At 41.4% G+C, this 19819-nt stretch overlaps 1 protein-coding gene across 3 annotated transcripts in view; it reads right to left on the bottom strand.

The window, feature by feature from the left end:
- Positions 1–19819, bottom strand: part of nhsl1b (NHS-like 1b) — a 101423-nt gene that overhangs the window by 44936 nt on the left and 36668 nt on the right. The window contains exon 1 of one of the 3 annotated variants that reach the window (XM_085431846.1): positions 12120–13437. The exons of the other annotated variants lie outside the window; for them this stretch is intronic. Within the exon in view, the coding sequence (XP_085287972.1) occupies positions 12120–12366 (247 nt within the window). The 5' untranslated portion in view covers positions 12367–13437. Of the gene's footprint in view, positions 1–12119; positions 13438–19819 lie in introns of those variants that run through there. 3 annotated transcript variants of the gene reach the window in all.

Below are 19819 nucleotides of genomic sequence, written 5' to 3'. Positions count from 1 at the left end.
GCTGAGTTAGTCTTCTGTCTGGGGAAGTCATCCACTTGCGGGTGAAGTTTGAAAAGACAATGACCGACTCCCTGCGGACAACAAAACACTTCCAGCATTGTCCCAAGAAGAAGAAAAAAACAACTTCCCATTAACACTCGCTTGCTAAGAAAGTTTTTTTTGCATTACTATTGTCTCAAACTAGAAAAAAGACACAATAAGACCCCGTTACTGAGTCCTACATTTTTCCAAACCTCTAAACTTTGCCCCCAAAAAGCTATTGTTTTGAAAACTCTTTTCAGAAGACAGAAAGCTCACTGGGTTCCTGGCAGATCCCATTCACAGGCCACTGGAACTTAACGCTCTATTGTTTACTTATCAAGCCCAAGATCTCTTCTGCTACGACTTGTTTACAGAGGTCAACAACATCCCATTGTGAACTTCCTCTCAAACTCCCATGCTCATTTACATATTAAAATGATTGATTTACGACCAAGTCATGTATCGATCACTGACAAAACCTGCAATAAGCCATCTACCCACGAGGCCATTGATCTCCAAGCTACATCTGTTTTCTTTTTAACTAAAAAAATTCTAGCTAAAGTCTAGCAGGCAGCACGAGTGGTCTGACTACATTTTCTTAAAGTGTGACTCAACAAACAGCTAGACGTTGGTTTTAGATAACATTTAAAATCTGACTTTGCATTGTAGCTCTTGACACACGATCCTTTTCTATCTACTTAGATTAAAATGCAGATGGGAACAAGCAGAAATATCTTCATGGTTACAACATGTTGTCGTTTTTCACATTAGGTTAAGTGCTATGTCACCAAACTGGCTTTAAAAAAGGTAGGTCAGATATCCTAAAGTCTTTCACAAGCCATGTTTTACAAGCCAACTAACCCTCAAGGAATACAAACAAACTGTTGCCTACATGTTAACACCTCTCTCCTGTCCGCCTCTTTTTCCCCTTCACCTGCCACACTGAGTGTGAGAACATCCATCAACACTCCTAACCAGAAGGCCAGGGGACAGGTAGTGGGTCAGCCTCCGGTGAAGAGGTCACAATGTCTCAAGAAACACAGCACTGGTGGAGATGTTACTGGAGGACTGTCCTCTTACAAGTTCAAGCAAGTTCACAAGGTAGGCTGTTTAATGATTCTGGGAAATAAAGGTAGTGGACAAGAATCTGTTACTGAAAACACAAGTGCACATGATACCTTCATGTGTTTCAACATGAAAATAGTAACATACAACTACAGTGCAGGAGCTTAAATAGGTCATTACTCTATTTTTCTGCTAGAGATCAATGTTTGCTGACATGTTTGTAGTTTTTAATGGTGATAATCTACAGTAAAGTGCTTGAATGCCTTTGACATGTGGGGCATGTGGGAAACCTGGAACTCAGTTTACACAGATTCTACACCAAAAAAAAATTTTTTTTAAATTAAATGCCACCTTCCGCTCATCACCCATGCATGTGCCAACAGCTCAAAACCCAGACTGAAAAAAGACCACTTGCAAAATATACTTTATTTTTGAGGCTGAAAAAAATCCTCTGTGGAATTAAGAATAAAGTCATTGCAGTTTAAAAGCTGAATTTTCTGATGACTAACTTCAATGAAGTTTTGGTTAAAAGCTTGAAAGTATCTGAGTAACACTGCAGAGTCATACGGTCTATGATGACGGAATATTTGGTCGTTAAATAAGCATCAGAATATGTCACAACTGCTGCCCACTATAAAAGAAAAACATATGAAGCATCTGTAATGAGTGAACTGCACACAGGAGAGCAAAATAAACCCCAGAAAAGTCAGGATCAAAAAGTAGATATAGCCTGAGATGCCCACAACTAATGCTAGTGCTAATCAAGGCTTACATTCATCAACATGTAACTTTCTATATCCCCAACCCCCGGAAGGCTGCAGGAAACTTCCAATTTAAGTGAGAATGACATTTCCAGCTCAAACTAATCCCTGCTCATGCCACATCTACTGACTGGGGCTCAAGTGCATAAATAACTTATGCAACATACCAAAATGCACACCAAGTCACAGAGCCTAATTCTGGCCCTGCAAATGGCTTGCACTGCAACACTAAGGTTTACTGCAGGGGTGGTGGTGGTGATTCACCCTGGCCACACAGCACAGCTGGCTGTGGAAGAACATGGGCTGAAATATGTCACATCTGTCTCAGAGCTGGCAACCTCGACTGAGCGAGGGGGGGTTAATATCATAACATTAGTGGACATTCTGTAACTGGCAGCCAATGTAGAGTAATCTACTGGTCGGATCATGGTATTTAATGTAATACTGAGTATTTGGGTCAGTTTGTCATCACTTGTGAAGCTAGAAACCCAAACTGGGAATCGTGCTTGTAGCTGATTAAAGTGAAGCAGCATCTACATGTCAATAACCTGATCCTGGTGTGACAACTTTTAAACACTCAGCAATCTGAACATTAAATATTAATCCTCCTCTTGCTGTACGGTTAGTTACTGCTGACCACAGAAAAACATGAGAAAAACTGCCAATCTCGTGTATAAAAAATGGCTTCATCTAAAAAAGAAAAAAAAAACTGAATTCCTTCTCCGGCTCAACTCCCCCAACATCTGTTTCTCTCCATTTTCCAAGCCGGACTCGAATCTCACAGTGTAACTGACAACATAAATTACTGCATACAGCTGATGAACTGGGAGACTGCCACGTATAGTTGATGTGTTCACTTTATATTACCTCATTTCTGGAAGCCATTAATCTGCAGGCTACAGAAAGAGAACAAACAACCCTGGTTTAACAAGACGGATCATTTCCTCATTTCTGAAATAACAGCTGATTGGATCATTTACCAAGAAAAAACTAAAGGTTTCTTCTTTTTTTTTAAATATATATTTAACATCTTAACTTTCTTGCTTTTGACTGAGTATCGTTCGGCACTGCAACCTAAAACTAGGTCAAATGAGACAATAAAATGTTATTCTTCATAATAAAACAGCTCATGTGTTGTCAGCATTAGCTGCATGTGATCCCTGTAACCATGACAGGTGAAATCACCACCATGATGTTCTGGAATATGACTCAAGCAGCAGGACTAAAAGTTACGGAAGGACAGGAGCGGGCAGGGAAGCGGGTTTTCCCTCTTTATCAGCAGCATTGTGTTGTCTCCCAAACAGCATTATGTGTCTATTCTTTGTAGCATAGTTTCCATGAGTGTTTAATAACAGAAAACAATGTCAAATGCAGTAAAAGACGAGCGAGTTTCCCCTTTATCTCATTTCAGCTTGTCAGCGAAGTAATAGCCAACACATGGCCCCCAACTCTGCAGGACAGCAGACCAGCAACTGCTGCTCTGCCAGCTGTTACTGTGAACAACGTGCACACTGAATACACAGCGATACGTACGGGTGTAAGCAGCTCTACACATCGCTCATCGCCCCTGAAACCCACACCAAAGTTAGGAGAATGCAAACAGGATCACAGCCAGCAGCGTGCAGAGACACTCTGCTTAGTCGAGAATAATACGAGTAAAATGAAAGGGAGGGGAATCAAACCGCAGTCAGGAAATACAGTATGCTTGAATTCAAAGACCCTTAATTAATCAGAGACGGAACGAAAGAACAAAGGAAGAGATGATTAACAGGAGTGTTTCCTTCACTGAAGAAAAAAAAGACACAAGGAAGGATATTGTGCAGAGGAGGCTGCTGTGGGAGAGATTACTTTCCAAACAGGGGAGGGATGGAGTTTAACTTTTCTTTGTCTCACAAAAGTCCTGGGGAAAACTCCACACTCACACCGAGTCAGTGCCAGAGCTTTCATGCAATGAGCGGCTACACTCACCTTTCAGACAGAACATGATTCTTCACTTATTTCCCCCAAACAAAACTGCAGTTTCCTCCTTTTTTCTTGCGGTTCACCATTTCCTCATAACCATTCTGCTTGTCCTCCTTTTCTCGTCCTCTCTCCCGGTTTCTCCACACCGCTCGCTCAAGCCGATCAAACGCAAACACACTGATCCTGACACATACACTCCACTCTCCATCTCCCTCCCCTTCTTTCCCCTCTCACACATACATGCACACGCTCCGAGTGGCAGCAAGCCAACTTCTACACTGCAGGAAACTGCCTTGCGACCCCCCCTCACTTTGCTTCCCCTCCCTCTCTCCCTACATCCCTGGATATCTCTCTACCGCACTGACACCCCCCTACCCTCAACCCCACCCCATCTCCCCGCCCATCAGAGCGAGAAGCTCAGCCTCGATCTAAAACTCCACTGTCACCCACAAGCCCCCTGATTGGTCACCTTCACAGATACCCAAGTACACACATATATGTATACATATGTGGCATTTAGTCAAATACATGGTTTTAAAGAATACATTTGTTGCTTGGGAGGAGGCAAAAATAAAAACAATAATATATACACACACACACAAATATGCACAGTGTGAAGCTTTTACTGGATAATGATGGCAGAGAATCTGGGCAGTCAGCAGTTCAGAGTGAGACAGGGGGCCCCGGCTTGAGGCCGATCCATTGTGCGCTGATCAAATATAATCGCTTTAATCCCCACAATTCAACTGCTTGTTATCAGACGCAGTTACAAGCGTGGTGCATCACAAACTCTCCAGGCAGGCCGATCCCAATCGCCCTCAGCGTCGTGCCAGTCGCAGACAGAAATACAGGCTCACTTACAAGGTTTTGGAAATACACATGAAAATACATCTGGTTTATGGGTGTTAAACTGATGTTTTTTTACCACCTTGTTCAGATGTGCAGCGAGAATAGCTTATGGATCTGATTCTGGGCCATTCCTCTATGACTTAAAGTGCTTTGTAAAGCTCACATGAGGTACGCTTTTCACAAAAGGAAGATTAGTTTTAGGTTTGCTGAAATGATAGTAATCAAAGACTTTGACTGTGCTTTCAAATCTAAAAAAAAGAGGGGAAAATCATACTCTCTACAAACCCAGTAAATCAATATATGCAGCTAGACAACACAGTGCACATTGACAAGAGTAAAATAAAGAGTCAACATAAAGTTTGGCTTAGTCCAGACTGGATAGCAGAATGCAAAATGGCATCAAATAATTTCCCCCAGGGATCAATAAAGTATTCTGATTCTGATTGATAACCAATGATGCGCTGTAATGGCTTTCTCTTCCTCTGCAAAAACACATTTGGTGTGGCAGCCTTTGATCTTAAGTGATCTGTGGTAAGTTATGTAAAACCCAGAACCCTTAGCATTCATTTATATTCCAAAGCCCACACATACAGTACATAACAATGCGTGATGGCTAAACCCTGTTTGCTATGAATCTGCCCAGGGCTACTGGTGACTACTGAACTTTATCAGAAGAGGAATATAGCCGTCCAAAACAGAATGGCGCTGTGTTAGCTGATCCAAGAGGCAAAACCCGTAATTCAGGAGGTGATCTACCAACCCTCATCTATAGTTAGGGTTATTGTTAGACTTGGAAAGAGTGATAGCTTGGAACACAGACGCTGGTACTTTATACTGTAAAAAACAGTTAGGTTGGTTCAGGCAACTAAAGACCAAGAACTCAATAAAGACATTATTTATCTGTCTGTTAAATGTAAGAGGATGGATGGATGGATGGATGGATGGATGGATGGATGGATGGATGGATGGATGGATGGATGGAAACTTTAACTGTTAGCTTTTCATTTTACATCAAGAAAAAATACCCAAGTAGACAACCTAGAATTGGTGCACTGTAAGCTGATGCAGTTTTGAATAATATGACAGTGATATTGTATAGGTGTGTGCTCACTTCTGTTGTATACTGTATAAACAGATGTTTAGCAGACACAAAACAGACAAAGGCTTACTTCGTGTCTTTAAGATGTTATGGTTCCACTACATAATTACAGCAACGGTGATTAACCTTGCATATAATTAATGCTGATATTTATAACTATTCCCTACTTACTTGGCAGAGTGTACGCTCTGTGCAGATGTTCCAAAAGAGGATTAAATTGGCACAATCGTAATAAAACTATGACGTCCAAGCGTGATTGTTGCTTGCAGGCTATAACACATCTGTCTCAACCAGATGTGGCCAATTAGAGGCTGACTAGTGTGCAAATGTGTAAGTGTGACCTCGTGTGACGTGGAGCCTCAAGGAAAGCATGATTGACTGAAATGAGAAAGCCACAAAAACGCAGCCTTGGAAGAAAAATGCTTGAATAAACCCATCTAACCAAACAGTAAAATCTCACTTCATCAAACCTTCACCTTAATTGGCCAGAATGGCTTTAACTTTAACCTTCTCCTATAAAACCTTTGGCTTACAAGCAGCATTTTGAGGCCTGCGTAATCACCGCTCTCGCAAAGCTGAAACTGTCAAAGCAGAGATGTGGATTTCCTTCGCTTTTACACACAAACACAGTCTTGTTAAGATTAGTTTCCGAAGTCAGTGCGAGCCAATGGTCAGTATAGCAAAATTTTACAGCGTTCTTGTTTAAATGATCTACAAAAAAAGGAATAAACTTAATTTCAAATATTTACTCAGTCTTCTTTTCTCACGTTTATGAATTATATATTTACTATTGCAATTTTGAAAAATTCAGCCCATAACATGCTTCAATTGAATTGTTTCATTAAAGATTATCTTCTTCAAGTATATTTCTGCACATGGACTACATGGCAGCACACAGTGACAACCTCCTTCTGTGGGTGCAGGATGCAAACATACAGGGAGATTTCAGCTTCTACAATGCAGACCGCCTTCAGATTAAACACCGTTTTAGGACTTGAATCACGTCAAAGGGCCCGTATCAGAAACACAGACAGCATCTTATCTAAGTGTCCAGGACATCCTCTGTCACATCCACTGCTGTGCAAGTATGCCATGTTTTAACTGCGGCACACTTTGCATTAGAGATAAGACTAAATAGCAAAGGCAGATAAAAATTAAGCAACTAAGCTTGTTTGTATTTATATATTTAGACACGCGACGAGAAGGAATCTGAAAAAAATCTGACTCTGCCATTTAAAAAAAAGAAGAAGAAGAAGAAGAAGTGATTAGTAGCAAAACACAAAGATAGAAAATGAACAAAAAAAGAACACATGTAAGGATAAACATGAACATATTGGCTCTAAAATGACGGAAAAAGATTATTTCTGTTCGTATTACGTCATTATAACTCACGCATTTGTCGTGAAGAGGTCTTTTTTTTTTTTACCTCGCCACTGGGACAATATCAGTTCATCCTATCAAACTAAACCCCGAGACCTCTATCCCCTCACAAGCTGCTAAAACCATGTTCAGCAACGTAATCACTTGTTTTTCCTCTGCTTGCCCTTTTTTCACCAGTGAATCAGGCCTTTTGTGGATTAGAGGCCACAACACAGAGGTAATAGAATACATACAATATGATTCAAAAGGGTGGGTGAAAAAAAAAATCAGAGATTAAGGGATTGGTGAGGGGGTGACTTAATTTGAGCTAAAGCTGAACTCTTGTGTGTACCGGGATTAGGAGCATTTCAGCACACAATAAGACTGATCTGGGGTCAGCTGGCAAAGAGATACAAAGGAGGATCAGAGAGGAAGAAAAAGTTCGGACTTACCTGTGGATCATCACCGACAGCAGCACATAGGAGAAAAGAGAAAAATGATTAGAAGCAGTTTAGAAGTGTATAACACTTGTTATAGATATGCTTTTTTTAATGAATGCTTCGCGTGTTTCTATGTACAGCACTGGTGTGTTTAGCCCTGGGCTGTGGGCCACATCACCAGATTTCTGTGTCTGTCTTTTAATGAGGCCTTCCTGGTTTATACATCTCCTCTCCCTACAGCAAATTATCATCTGCTAATCTGGATTTACACAACGACTACACGGTAATGATGAGTGTGTTTCTGTGTGTGCCTGTATAAAACCCTCCAAAAAAAAAAAAAAGACAGTTATGCAAGAGTTTGGTCTGTGAAGCCTCTCAAAAATTTCACCAAGCATCCCACAAAGAGAAATGTGTCCTCAAATACCCTTTTCTTAAAGCCTGCCTTAATAAACACATCTTCAATAATGTGGAACCTAATTCTGGTTCTGCCACAGCTGTGGCGTGCCAAGGTATGGTTAATATTTAGGTCACTGTGCTCCTGCTCCAAATATGTGACACAGTGACACACTGTAGATACCAAAAACTACATCACACGTAAAACTCTGCTGAAGACTAATCCCCAAATCTCCAAACTTCCATGTTAACACGGTGCAGGTACACTTGCCAAAGGAAAACATCTGGATAAACAAGAAGACATTGAGTGCACCTTCATCTGGTGGCTTGATGATCTATAAATAACAACCAATAAGGAGTACAGTTAACAACTGAGACCTAGATTCCACTGTCTGATGGGGTCCCACCAGCTGCAGGTTGGTTCCTTATTCGAAATGTTGCCTTTTATGCTTTTCTATGACAGTAAATTAAATATCTAAATTTTGCGATGCTTCTCTGACATGGGTGCTTCCAAGTGCCCCTTATCAAAAAGGGAAAAAACCAACAAAAAAAACCAAAACAAATGGTGGTAAAACAGCTCACACACAGAATAGGAAAGCTCCTGGAAAACATTTAACTATCCCTTTATAAAGTTTAATTGGCATTGTGATATTTTGTGACGTTTTGGAGATCAGGGGTCAGACTGATTTTGCAGTTGCTCCAAATCCACAGTTTGTTTTTTGCAAGATGGTTTGTTGGAACTTAAAATGATACTGTCTGGTACGGAGCTAATAAATCAAACAATGACATTATATGGAAAAAAAAAAAAACAGTTAGATAATAAATACAGCGGTCGTATGCAGCCTAGAATTGGGACACAGCATAAGCCGTTGGATCCTTACTGGATCCTTCAGCACACATCAGGTGCCAGCTACAGGAGGAAATTTATTGAATGAACTGATTGTTTTTGTTTTACTTTTATTCCCTTAGAATTCTTGGTAATGATATATTTATTTACATTTGTTTAAATTAATTTGATATACAAAAGAACTGGGACCCTATCACCTGTATTTCAATTCCTAAAACAGGAAGGAATAGCTGTTACAAAATATAGCTATATGTTACACTTGCTCAAAGTTTTTTTAAGAATCTTAATAAAGTTAATAAATGTCAAATTGAGCCACACCAGGAGCACTTTTGCCATTTTCTGCCTTGTTTTTGTTTTGTTTTTTTACTGAAACCTGCAGGTTTTTGGTAACATGCTTTTTGGGCCACATTTCCTCTCATTTAGTGGGTGTGTTGGAGGTTTTAACCAATCAGCAGTGATCTGTATATAACCCATAACTATAAAGGCATTGCAGACAATGAATAGGCTGGGTGTCTGACGAGTCACCATTTCCGTCTGGAAAAAAAAAAAAAATTATATATATATATATATATATATATATATATATATATATATATATATATATATATATATATCTATCAATCAAACCAATAAATAAAACAACTTTTGCAACGTTTTGTCGGGGCTGCAACTGGCCCAGGAAGCACTCACTCACTCACACACCCGTTACCTCAACAACCGAGACAAACACCCAACCAGCCGAGCTGGAGGCTACATCAAAATTGTAGGTTTTGCATCCCCAGGCACTCATTTTCGGGCTATATTTACACAGAGGCACAGTGTGTGGCTGCCCATATGCCTTGTAATGGGTCTTGGCAGGCGTGTGGAAGCAAGATCCAGATGTTAAAAATACTTAAGGTTCAAACTGGAGACTTATTCCCGAGACATTTCCTCTGTGTGCAGTGTGCATCTGTACACTACGTATATGTGTGTGTGTGTGTGTGTGTGTGTGTGTGTGTGTGTGTGTGTGTGTGTGTGTGTGTGTTATATTGACCTGTCTATGACACTCTCTCTGGCCTGGAATTAGCTATAAAAAGATACAGTCTGTCTACAACAGAGAGAAAGAGAGAAAGACTGAAAGAAAGAGGCTGTAAAAAGAAACAGCAGGAGAAAGAGCATTAGCTTGTGAAAAACAAAAGTCTAATGCAATAAGTCTGATCGGTTCCTGTCTTGTTATTGTTTAAAATCACTTATTCACACTTGAATGCATCATCTCCATCTCCAAGCTTTGTAGTTGGAAAATATATCCCTTGGTAAATAAATTAGTCCCCCCTTTTTTTTCTGAATATTTAATGGGAAAATGATTTGTTTCTTTAAAATGTGAGTGAAAATTTTAGATTTAAGATTTTGTAATTATTCCAAGAAAGGACTGAAAGAGATCTGTGAAGAAATCATGACAGCAAAGAGCTTTCCTGTCGCCAGCGTGAGGGGCAACCACGGATGAGATAGGCAGACAGCAAATAAGGTAGGATGATCTTCTTACGTAAGACAGATCAAACAGTGGAATCACATGCGGTGTAGTACATTCAGATAAAGATTTGGCTTGAATACAAAGACATTTTCTGCCACTGAACCACATGCGGGCAATAAAAGGGCGCGTGCTTGGTTTGCAGATATAAAATCCATAAAGGTTTAGGCTGCACCACAGCGCTGCAACGCTTATCTCTAGAGTTAAAGGACACAAATAATATTATATGTAATCTCAAGTTCAAGATTATAACCAGAAAAAAAAAATCCTTCAGTTAAAACTAAAAACAAAACACTACATACCAATACAGTTACCATATAAACTTTGACCGGCTTCTGCTTTAACCTTTTAACTATGAGAAAAATGTCAGGCCCTTCAGCTATGTGCGTCTCTGAGCTGTTTTAGGAAGGGGCAGGTTCAGAGGTGGTAGAGTGAGAAGGAAGGAAGGGCTGAAACTTGTAAAAACTTGACAAGAGCAGCAACAAGCTCACTTTTCTGGAGCAACAAAATGTCATCATATACTGTCAGGTGACACTACTCCAGCCCTGACCACCAATAGGGACACAGATTCAAAATATGTTCTTAGCATCGACAGCAGACTGAGGCTACATGTGGCGCCTATGCTGCTAAATCATTGTTATTGCTCCATGTAAGTCTCCATGCTATTGTGACAATCTTACCCCAGGAAGCTTTGCACCGATTTGTTGGCCACATTAAGATAAAGAAAGTTCAGATTTGGAAGCAACCAGTCGTCATGTTGCTGAACTGCTTTAAAAATAAAACGCAGAGCCAGGCAGAGAGACAACACATGTAATTTGCCTATTGAAACTGATAACAACTTGTTATGTTACCATTAGTGTAATAGCGAGTGAAACATGGGCAGATACTGATCCTGAATGTCTGAAACTTAGGCTACAATATCTGCTTTTTATTTGGTTTGTATTTTTGTCCCACCTGCCTCACCAAAATCTTTGTGTCCAAGCATGTATGCATGTATAACCTATCCCGCTCCAAGTGTATCTAAAGTATTGGCAATAATTTTAATGTTAATGTACAGTGTGAGTGAAACTACCAATGGCAGCAAGTGTGAGAGTTAATGCGACTACCACTGGGTGTCTTTTTCCATTCTCAGGTAAAGGTTAGGCTACAGTTACAACCACTCTCCCTAAAGTCTAACTGACACCTCTGACCGAGTATGCACAGATGCATGTACCCCGGCACACAACTAATGAACCAATCAATAAATAATGAGAAACTGGAAACTTAATACCCCTAAAATACTGCCAGGTTTAAATTTCATTCTTACCTCAGACAGAAAGATGTCCAATATTAAAATTCTAAACTAAAGAGCTAAAAGAAACTATTATTTAGTTTCTTGGTCTCACTGATGAGCTATCCAGGTCTAGACAAACACAAACACGCCCTCTCCCTGGCACCAAATCCTACACTCACATTGGTACCAGCCTGTGACATCACCGCGCTGATGTATCGTTGCTGACTTATCACACAGGGACAAAGTGCCCTTTGACCAGCCACAAGTCCTGCTGACCACAAACACACACATCCAACTTAGTCTCTAAGGGAACCAGGAAGTGTGAGGGTTGTGGAGATCGAGAATAGGGTGCCATAAGAAAGAGAATGAAACAGTACTCGTTTTGCTTGTGCGTGTAAACACCGTCTCTCTAACTGAGCTCGAGAACAAAGAACCATTCTAACAAGCTCAAAGAGACGTAGCCAACACATATGGTTAAGTAGGTGTGTGTCCAGTATAAAAATAAAATAATCACTGCTTTTCTTTTTGTTTCCCCACTCTCACCTATTTTGTGTTGAGGCCGGTACACCCAGTTATCGTCGTCCTCACGCTCGTCTCCGTCTGAGGTGTGAAGGTGACTGTGAGACTGAGAGTACGGGTGGCGGCTGTGAACCACGTTGAGCTCGTTTTGGCTCTGGAAGACGCGTCTGCTCTGGCGGGAGAGGTTGGACACGTTGAGCCAGCTGAGAGCCCGGGAAAGGCCCGCCGGTTTCTCCTTTCGGAATGATGCGGATCTCCTGTCTCCTCTCATTGTCCCTCAGAGAGGTCTTCTTTAAAACTGAGCAAAAAAATAAATAAATCCCCAGCCGTAAATCTTTAGGTCGGTGGGTTGTCCAGATATTCACACTTACTAAACTGTTTCAGACTCTTCAGATTCAACAATAAGCACTGAATTAGTTCCAGCAGGACATTCAGCCATATCCCGCTTTGCTTTCCATTTGCTTAGCGCACTTCCACATCATGACTCTGACCCACACAGCCTCCTCCTTCACTTCATCTCTCTGCCGCAAAAACTTAAATCATCTTCTCCTTTCTTGTCCTCCTTTGTGCCTTAAAACTCCAGGCGTGATTCCCAAACCCAAAGGGGTATTTAAGCAATCCAGCAATCAGGAAAATCACCGCCCTTCCGCGGCGCACACTTCTCTGTGCACAGTCCCCTTTTTCTGTTATGTTCCTCAGTGGTGCATGACAGGGTGGAGAGAGGTTTCCAAATTACCCTACGATTCTTTTCAGTCTCAGCAAATCAGCGGTTGTTGTTCACGACCATGTGTGCCCCTGAGTGTTGTTATCTCCAGTTGTTAGCACGCGCCAGCTGAGTCGCACCATCTTAGAGCCAGGGCCTGACCAAGGGGTTAAGAGGTTCCCGGGTTTGTTGCTGTCCTGATGAAGTTACTTGCATGCTCACGCGCTGGCATAGGCACACTCACATGTGATACTCCCTTTGCTGGGTGTGCAGCAGAAATGAGGATGCCTGTCAAGTTTTTCCAGAGAATTTACAACCAACTTCTTGCGAATCCTCATTCGTTTTCCTCTCAGTCCTGTTTTGATCCCTTTTCCGCAAATATTACCGTCACTAGTGGTTGAGGAAAAGGCGTGCTAAGCAAAGGCTGTGATAAAAGGTCCCAGTGTTGACCAAGCTCTGGCTCTCCAATCAGCTGATCTACACCAGTGATAAAGCAAGAATTGGGAAGGCAAGCCCACACCTGCTTATCGCACCCAGGTGAGTTAAAAAGAAAGGGTATGCTGGTGAGGATTGCCCAGACTCCGCTCTTCGGGACTCCTGAAGTCCTGCAAGTGCGTGACTACTAGAGTTGACACAACTAGAGTTGTGCTGTGAGTATAGGGTTAAGGTTACACCCAACCCTTCACACATGAAGCTGAAATACGAGTCAGCCCGTCCCTTCTTCCTTATTCCCTGCCTCTCTTCTTTCAGTTTTCTGCGCTCCCTGATCGCTGCTCCGCCCCGCCATTCATTTACTGGCATGGCAACCACTCATCACACCCTCCTTATGTCCTTTCCTACCTCCTAAACACCTTTTTTCCACCCCACATACGCTTCTATTTACATTCCCTGTTATCAATATCCCACAGGTTCTTTCATTTTGAACACAAAACAGCTTTAACCCCAGCCTCAGCAGTACTAACCCTTAACTACTGTTGGGAAACATGCAGTGTGTGAGGAACACAAAGGCCCTCAGGGATAAAAACATGTATGTAGGGGGGGTGGAGCCTTCCCACCTGAGTGTAAAAGCATAGGGAGCACAATACCACTAAGGTGTGACAAAAAACTGAATGAGTGAGTACACAAACACACGTAGGCCTGGCTGAGAAACCTCATCAACCATTCTCACCTTCTTGTTTACCCCAGAAAAGGTGGTAAATTAGAGGATCGTCAGATCGTCAAGACAAAGATCTGGCACCGTAAGGTTTTTTTTTATGGATCCATTACGCTACTGAAAGACGATTCCAGATCTGTGACTGCGATGTGGTGCAAGCTTAGACTTAAACCCTTATTGCTCTCTCAGGTCCCCGACCTCATTTGAGGTTCCCCTTAGAGAGAAAATCTACTACGTCGGCACTTGTTTGTGCACAAAGCCCAAAGCTCATTTCCAAGCCTAGCTTGGAATATACAAATATAGGCAATCAAGTACACACTACAGATATATTTTTGAAGACCTTCGGTCACAGTGGTGAGACATAAAGCCATAAACCCTTTAATATTTAACCAGCATTACTCTACTGTGCAGCAGCGATCAGTAAGACGTCAATAAAGTGGGACAACAAAGTAGGTTTTATTACAACAGAGGGAATGATGTAGGGGGATAAGGACATAACTAATAGTTAACCTGGTGCTTTGTGACCTTGACCTGTAAAACAGCAGCAAATTATAATCACTCAATCCTTGAGTTGAAGTAAAAGTTTCAGCCCGACGTGTAAAAAGATTTTTTCTTTCCTTCCCTAAGAAATCACAAGAAAAGAAACCAACGTGTGGTCACAGCAAGTGAACATTTCACCACCAAAATCTAAACTTTGGTGGAAAATTTGAAGGAATTTCTTTAAGGTTGTCAAGAGACATTACAGTCACAAGAACACGATTAACGGACAACTCAAACACAGAGCATCTGGCTGCATTCAGGATTAATTTATTTTCTTTTTTGAGGAAGTGAAGCTTAATAACATGACCCATAAATGGAGTCAAAATTTCATCACAGGTCACCGTTGTGATTCAAACCCCCCTCATTTATATTTAATGAAGTGCACATGAAGGAGATAAAGCACTGACGATAATCAGTATATTAAACTGCAGATTATAGACAAGTGGACATTCAGCATCTTCAGCTTGGTGGCGTGTCACCAAAAGAAGAGCGTAAACATCTCTGACTGCGTAGAAGCAGAAGCACAGCTTTCTCGTGTCTAATCCATTAAAACCTTGATAATGTACACAATTAAATTTGAATAGAGTGACATAGAGAAGATGTTTTTTCCAGCTATGATCAAGGTTATTATAGTTAACTAAAACTGGATGTGAAAACATATTTTGCTTAACTATAAATCAAATACAGACCATTTTCTTCCCTGTTGTTGGCATTAAATACAAAACACATTTTAAGCAGGCTTTAATCTTTCATCAGAGACATTAAAGGCTCCAAAAAGAGTGTCACGTTACCTCAGAATGTAAACACGATTATACCATCAGAGCCGTGTGTCAGTGATTAGCTTTGAAAACGATGCAGACTCTAAACACACTGGTGTTTAAACAGGAAACCATGGGTCACTAATGTCATGTTGGGACACTCCTATCAGACGTGACAAGAGAGGACAAGAGGAAAAGCAAACAAAAATCCAGACAGTGAAGAAGTACAGGGCAATTAAGGCTAAATTACTCTAAATCTTATCAGAGTATTGACTGGATTCACACATTCCTGCATCAAAAAGACAAGCGGTACAGTTAGAGCTGACCAGGTGGGAAAAGGAACAAAAAGAAAGAGACTGAATGGATATAACTATGTACTCTGATAAGATTTTAAATGTATAGATTCTAAATATAAACACACGCTGCCACTGCTTGTGTCCCACAGACATAAAGCTGGGACATGAGGGCCAACCTGTTTGTCAGGTAACCCAATCACACATTAGTGCCTGGGTATACCTGACATTGATACACACTCACCAAACAAAAGGTAAATACAGCAGATAAAGAAGCCGAGCTGGAAAAAAGTAGCATTTAGCGCATCCAGCAGTGCACAACTATCTTTTAAAAGCCTCACTCAGTGTTTCTGCCAAGTTTCAAATCCCAGTATGTGCAGTTTCACAGTGTGTGCTTCTCAGCGGTAACACATTCACACAGGCAGTTAAACACAGGGGTTCAGCTCCACCACAGAGGAAGGCTTTTATTACACCAGAGCACCCCACATTTACTGGGACAGTTGGTGCCTTTGCGCATGTGTGTGTTTGTTTGTAAAAGACCACTTTTGGGCAACAAATTCTAAACTGTACGGTTTGACACCAGCTGATTAAAGTCGTATTTCTGGAAGGCATTTGTTTCCCCAATTTGGTTCGACTGCAGTCACATTCAGTGTTTAGGAAATCTGCTTTACATTATGGTACATCCACAGGACGGTAATGTAAGTAAAGGAAAGCATGCTTGACTTCTATGTGCATGCGTGTGTTATATACTGTATGTTCTATATAAAAAGTTCCTCCTGGAGGTGTTGGAATCTTGCACACACAAGTGTCAGATTTACACCTGATGAAACTCAATTACAGCAAGAATATATTTACACCTGCAACTTACAGGAAGATCCGCCCACTTTTCAAAAATTTCTACCTAAAGAGACGTCATTACTTATCTGTTGATTGTCTTCTTTGTAAACAGGTGTTATTACATCATTTTGGATTTACACAATAATACTGTTAAGAGTTATGGGAGGTTGAAAGGCTGGTGTGTGAGAAAGACATTAATCATAAACGTTGGCCACCCCGATACGACACCTACGCAACACCTACACAGATAAGTCATACTCAATGTTCGTGCTTTGCTCCTTCTGGCAAAAACTGCATATTAAGAAATCACGACTGATAAAGGCAACCACAAACAAACCGCAGGCACACAGGGAACACGGGACAGGGAGTAAAGTGATTAACTCATGTGATAATAGACTACTAGGGAAGGAAAATGTGAGTCACACAGTATAAAGTGTCCTCTCAGGTTAGCTGCTGAGCAACTTCAGACCTCCAGGGGGAGAGGTAGGCCAGGCCTGGACGCCCAGCAGCAGCCCACCACTAGAGGGCTGCTGCTGGGCTTCCAGACCTGGCCCAGGCCTAGCAACAGCCCTCTAGTGGTGGGCTGCTGGACCTCTGGAGCATTGAAGTCCACTACCATGCTTTTTTTGTTGTTGTTTCATATAATCTGCATCACAATATTCATCAGTTTCCATGAAATATGGTGCAGTTTTTTGTTTTCTTTTTTAAAATTAAGTAGTTGATTCCTTCAGAATGAACTGGCTTAAATCATTTGGAAAATAATTTTTTTGATTTTTTTTATGAAAAACGACAAACATCGTGTGTGCTTTCGGTGGGAATCCAGTTACTTTGTGCTAAATAACAGTAGGTTTCGCTCTGGAGAGGATGGAGGAAAAAGGATTTTTTGAGACATCATTTTTGGATCTTCTAGCAGATAAAAATAATCATCTATTATCTGAGAAAAGAGGAGATTAATCAGTCGTAAAGATGATCAGCTGTTGCACTCTCAATAGTATGTCTGTCTTTTTGAAAACATTTTATTTGACACCCTATTTGTCACACTTCACACTGCATCTGGACACTTTTACACAGGCATAACTTACTGCAGAACTTGTTTAAATCTATTAGAAACTGTGAAACTTATGGTTTCCCACAAATTGGGGGGGGGAAAGCCTGCCGCCTCACACATTTAATCACGTGAAACAAAGCTTGCTTTCTTTTCTGCAGCCTATATTGTGTGCAATTACCACTTCAGGCCACAGGAGGAGGCCATCAGACTGAAATTACTTTAACCCCTAAAACAAACGTTTAGCTGCAGGTCAGAGGAGCCTTGGCACTTCATCCAAAGGTTAAATCGTCCAGAAAATGTTGTATGTTTATGTGTCAGTTCATTTTTGTACGTGCCTAACAATTTACAATCAGATGACAGTCAGTAAACAACACTATCACAAGGCCTGGAGGGAATAAAGCATGTTTGTGTATTTATGGTTGCGCGTGCCTTTAAAGATAGCGATCTTTAATCAAGGATAACACAGCTATTTCAACAGTTTTTTCAAACATTATACAGTTTTTGGTCTCTATGGAATAAGTCTTTGATGACACACACACACAAAAAAGCCCTACATACACACACTCAAGTTTTTGTTGAGTTTTTCCAAGATTAAACTCTCTCAAACCTTTGGAGTCAACTTTTGTCACTTCCCCCTGGAAGAAGACAAATCCCACATCCCGCTGCCCACGTGCTCCATCATTCCACAGTCCAATTTTCCAGCTGAAAGTACTTGTATACTGTCATTGTTGTGTGTGTCTGTGTGTTATACTGTGCTCCTGAATTCTCTTACTTCTTGGTAAAAAAGTTGCAGGCTTAACTAGGAGCACCATTCTTCTGCGGCCCTCCCGTGTCGGCCCATCACCGTGTCTAAGACTCATGTGCGAGTGCAGATTATCCATAGAGATAAAGGCAAAAGCGCAAAGCAGGTAATGACCTCTGACCTCTCACCCCTGAACCCGAAGCAGCAGCTGCTGACTCAACACTCTTAAAAGTGTGCTTGTAAGTCTGCCTGTGCGCTCTAGCATATGCACACACGCACCGTGTGAGCAAATACACCATCACTGGGACAAAGAACAAGGAAGCTCAGACTGGGTGTGCATCCGAGCCACATCTGTGAAGCAGATAAATTCAGCATGAGAGGCTGCATCGAGTTCAACGATATGTCTACAGGCTCCCTGTGCTCATGCCGCAGATTTACGAGGTGAAAGGCTTTGTTTCTGTTCATCTTTCTGACCGAACAGTCTGAAGCGAACAAAGAAAGGCAAAAGAGCAAACAGGAAAGGAGAGGGGGCCGACGAGGTGATACTTTAGCATGAAAAGAATAAAAAGGAGTGGCACCAGAGCTTACAAGACAAATGAACTCCGGTAATCTGAGTAGGGCATTCACACACTCAAGCACAGACAGACACACACACACTGCGTCCAGTGGTTGAAAGGGAGAAAGGGTGCGGTCGACTGTGCATTCCTGATCAGTCATGCCTGAGCAGAGAAGTGAGTCCAGCAGACCTGGGGCCAGATGTGGTTTGCATATGCATTGTATTTTTCATGCAGAATATGGAATTTGCAAAACTGTGCACAGATGGTGAATTCCAAAGGAGAAGAACTGGTGTGTTAGTGATATCTGAACAACTCCAGCTGAAATCTGAATACCTTAAAGATATGTCTTTCTCTAGTACACTGTGACATCGAAAATCTGGCACGAAGCACGTTTCTAGTCCAAAAACTGTTACCTGACGCACTCCTGAACCGCAGGGCAGCATGTTTGTCATTGCTACAGTAATTAAAATCAGCTTGGGTAAAGTTGAAATGTGGTTGAACCAGATTTGAAACGTAACAGGTAGGACTGTGCTCGTTGGAGAGAGCGTGTGTTTGGGCTCATGTTTTTTTCCCCTTAAACTCAAGTGGTGACAGCAATTTCACAACAGCTGTTTAAAAGGGAAGCACCCGTCACGACAGAACAATGTTCAGTTTATTACCACAAGCTGATACATGAATCTTAAATGAAACTTAAATACTGTAAGTATGCCAACATGTATATACGCATATAGGAAAGTAAGAGCGAAACATACAGGGGAGAAAACAATGCCATCATGAACCGTCAAAATAGCAGTTCCCGAAACGACTGCTTAAGGCGACCATATAGTTGCTCAACTGATCGTATAGGGGTTACCAAATGTGCCGTCACCACAACCCCATCGCTATTTAGGGGTCGCTATCTTCTCATGCGCCATGAGGAGAGTGTTGTTGCAATTTTTTGTTGTGCTAAAAATAAAAATGAATTGAAAATTGACTATCCTGTCATCTTTCTCTTTTCCTCCTGCCTGGCAGCTTCAAATCCATCCTACATTTAAAGCCCCTACTCTCATCTCTACTCTCCTACCTTTCCTTCTCCCTCACTGCCTCCTAACAT

Source organism: Copadichromis virginalis, linkage group LG15, assembly GCF_057382275.1.
Source record: "Copadichromis virginalis isolate Kocher_CV1m ecotype Utaka linkage group LG15, C_Virginalis_male_GT1.1, whole genome shotgun sequence".
Classification (NCBI taxonomy): Eukaryota; Metazoa; Chordata; class Actinopteri; order Cichliformes; family Cichlidae; genus Copadichromis; species Copadichromis virginalis.
Note: the sequence above shows the minus strand (reverse complement) of the source record. Positions and strands in the feature narration are given on the sequence as shown.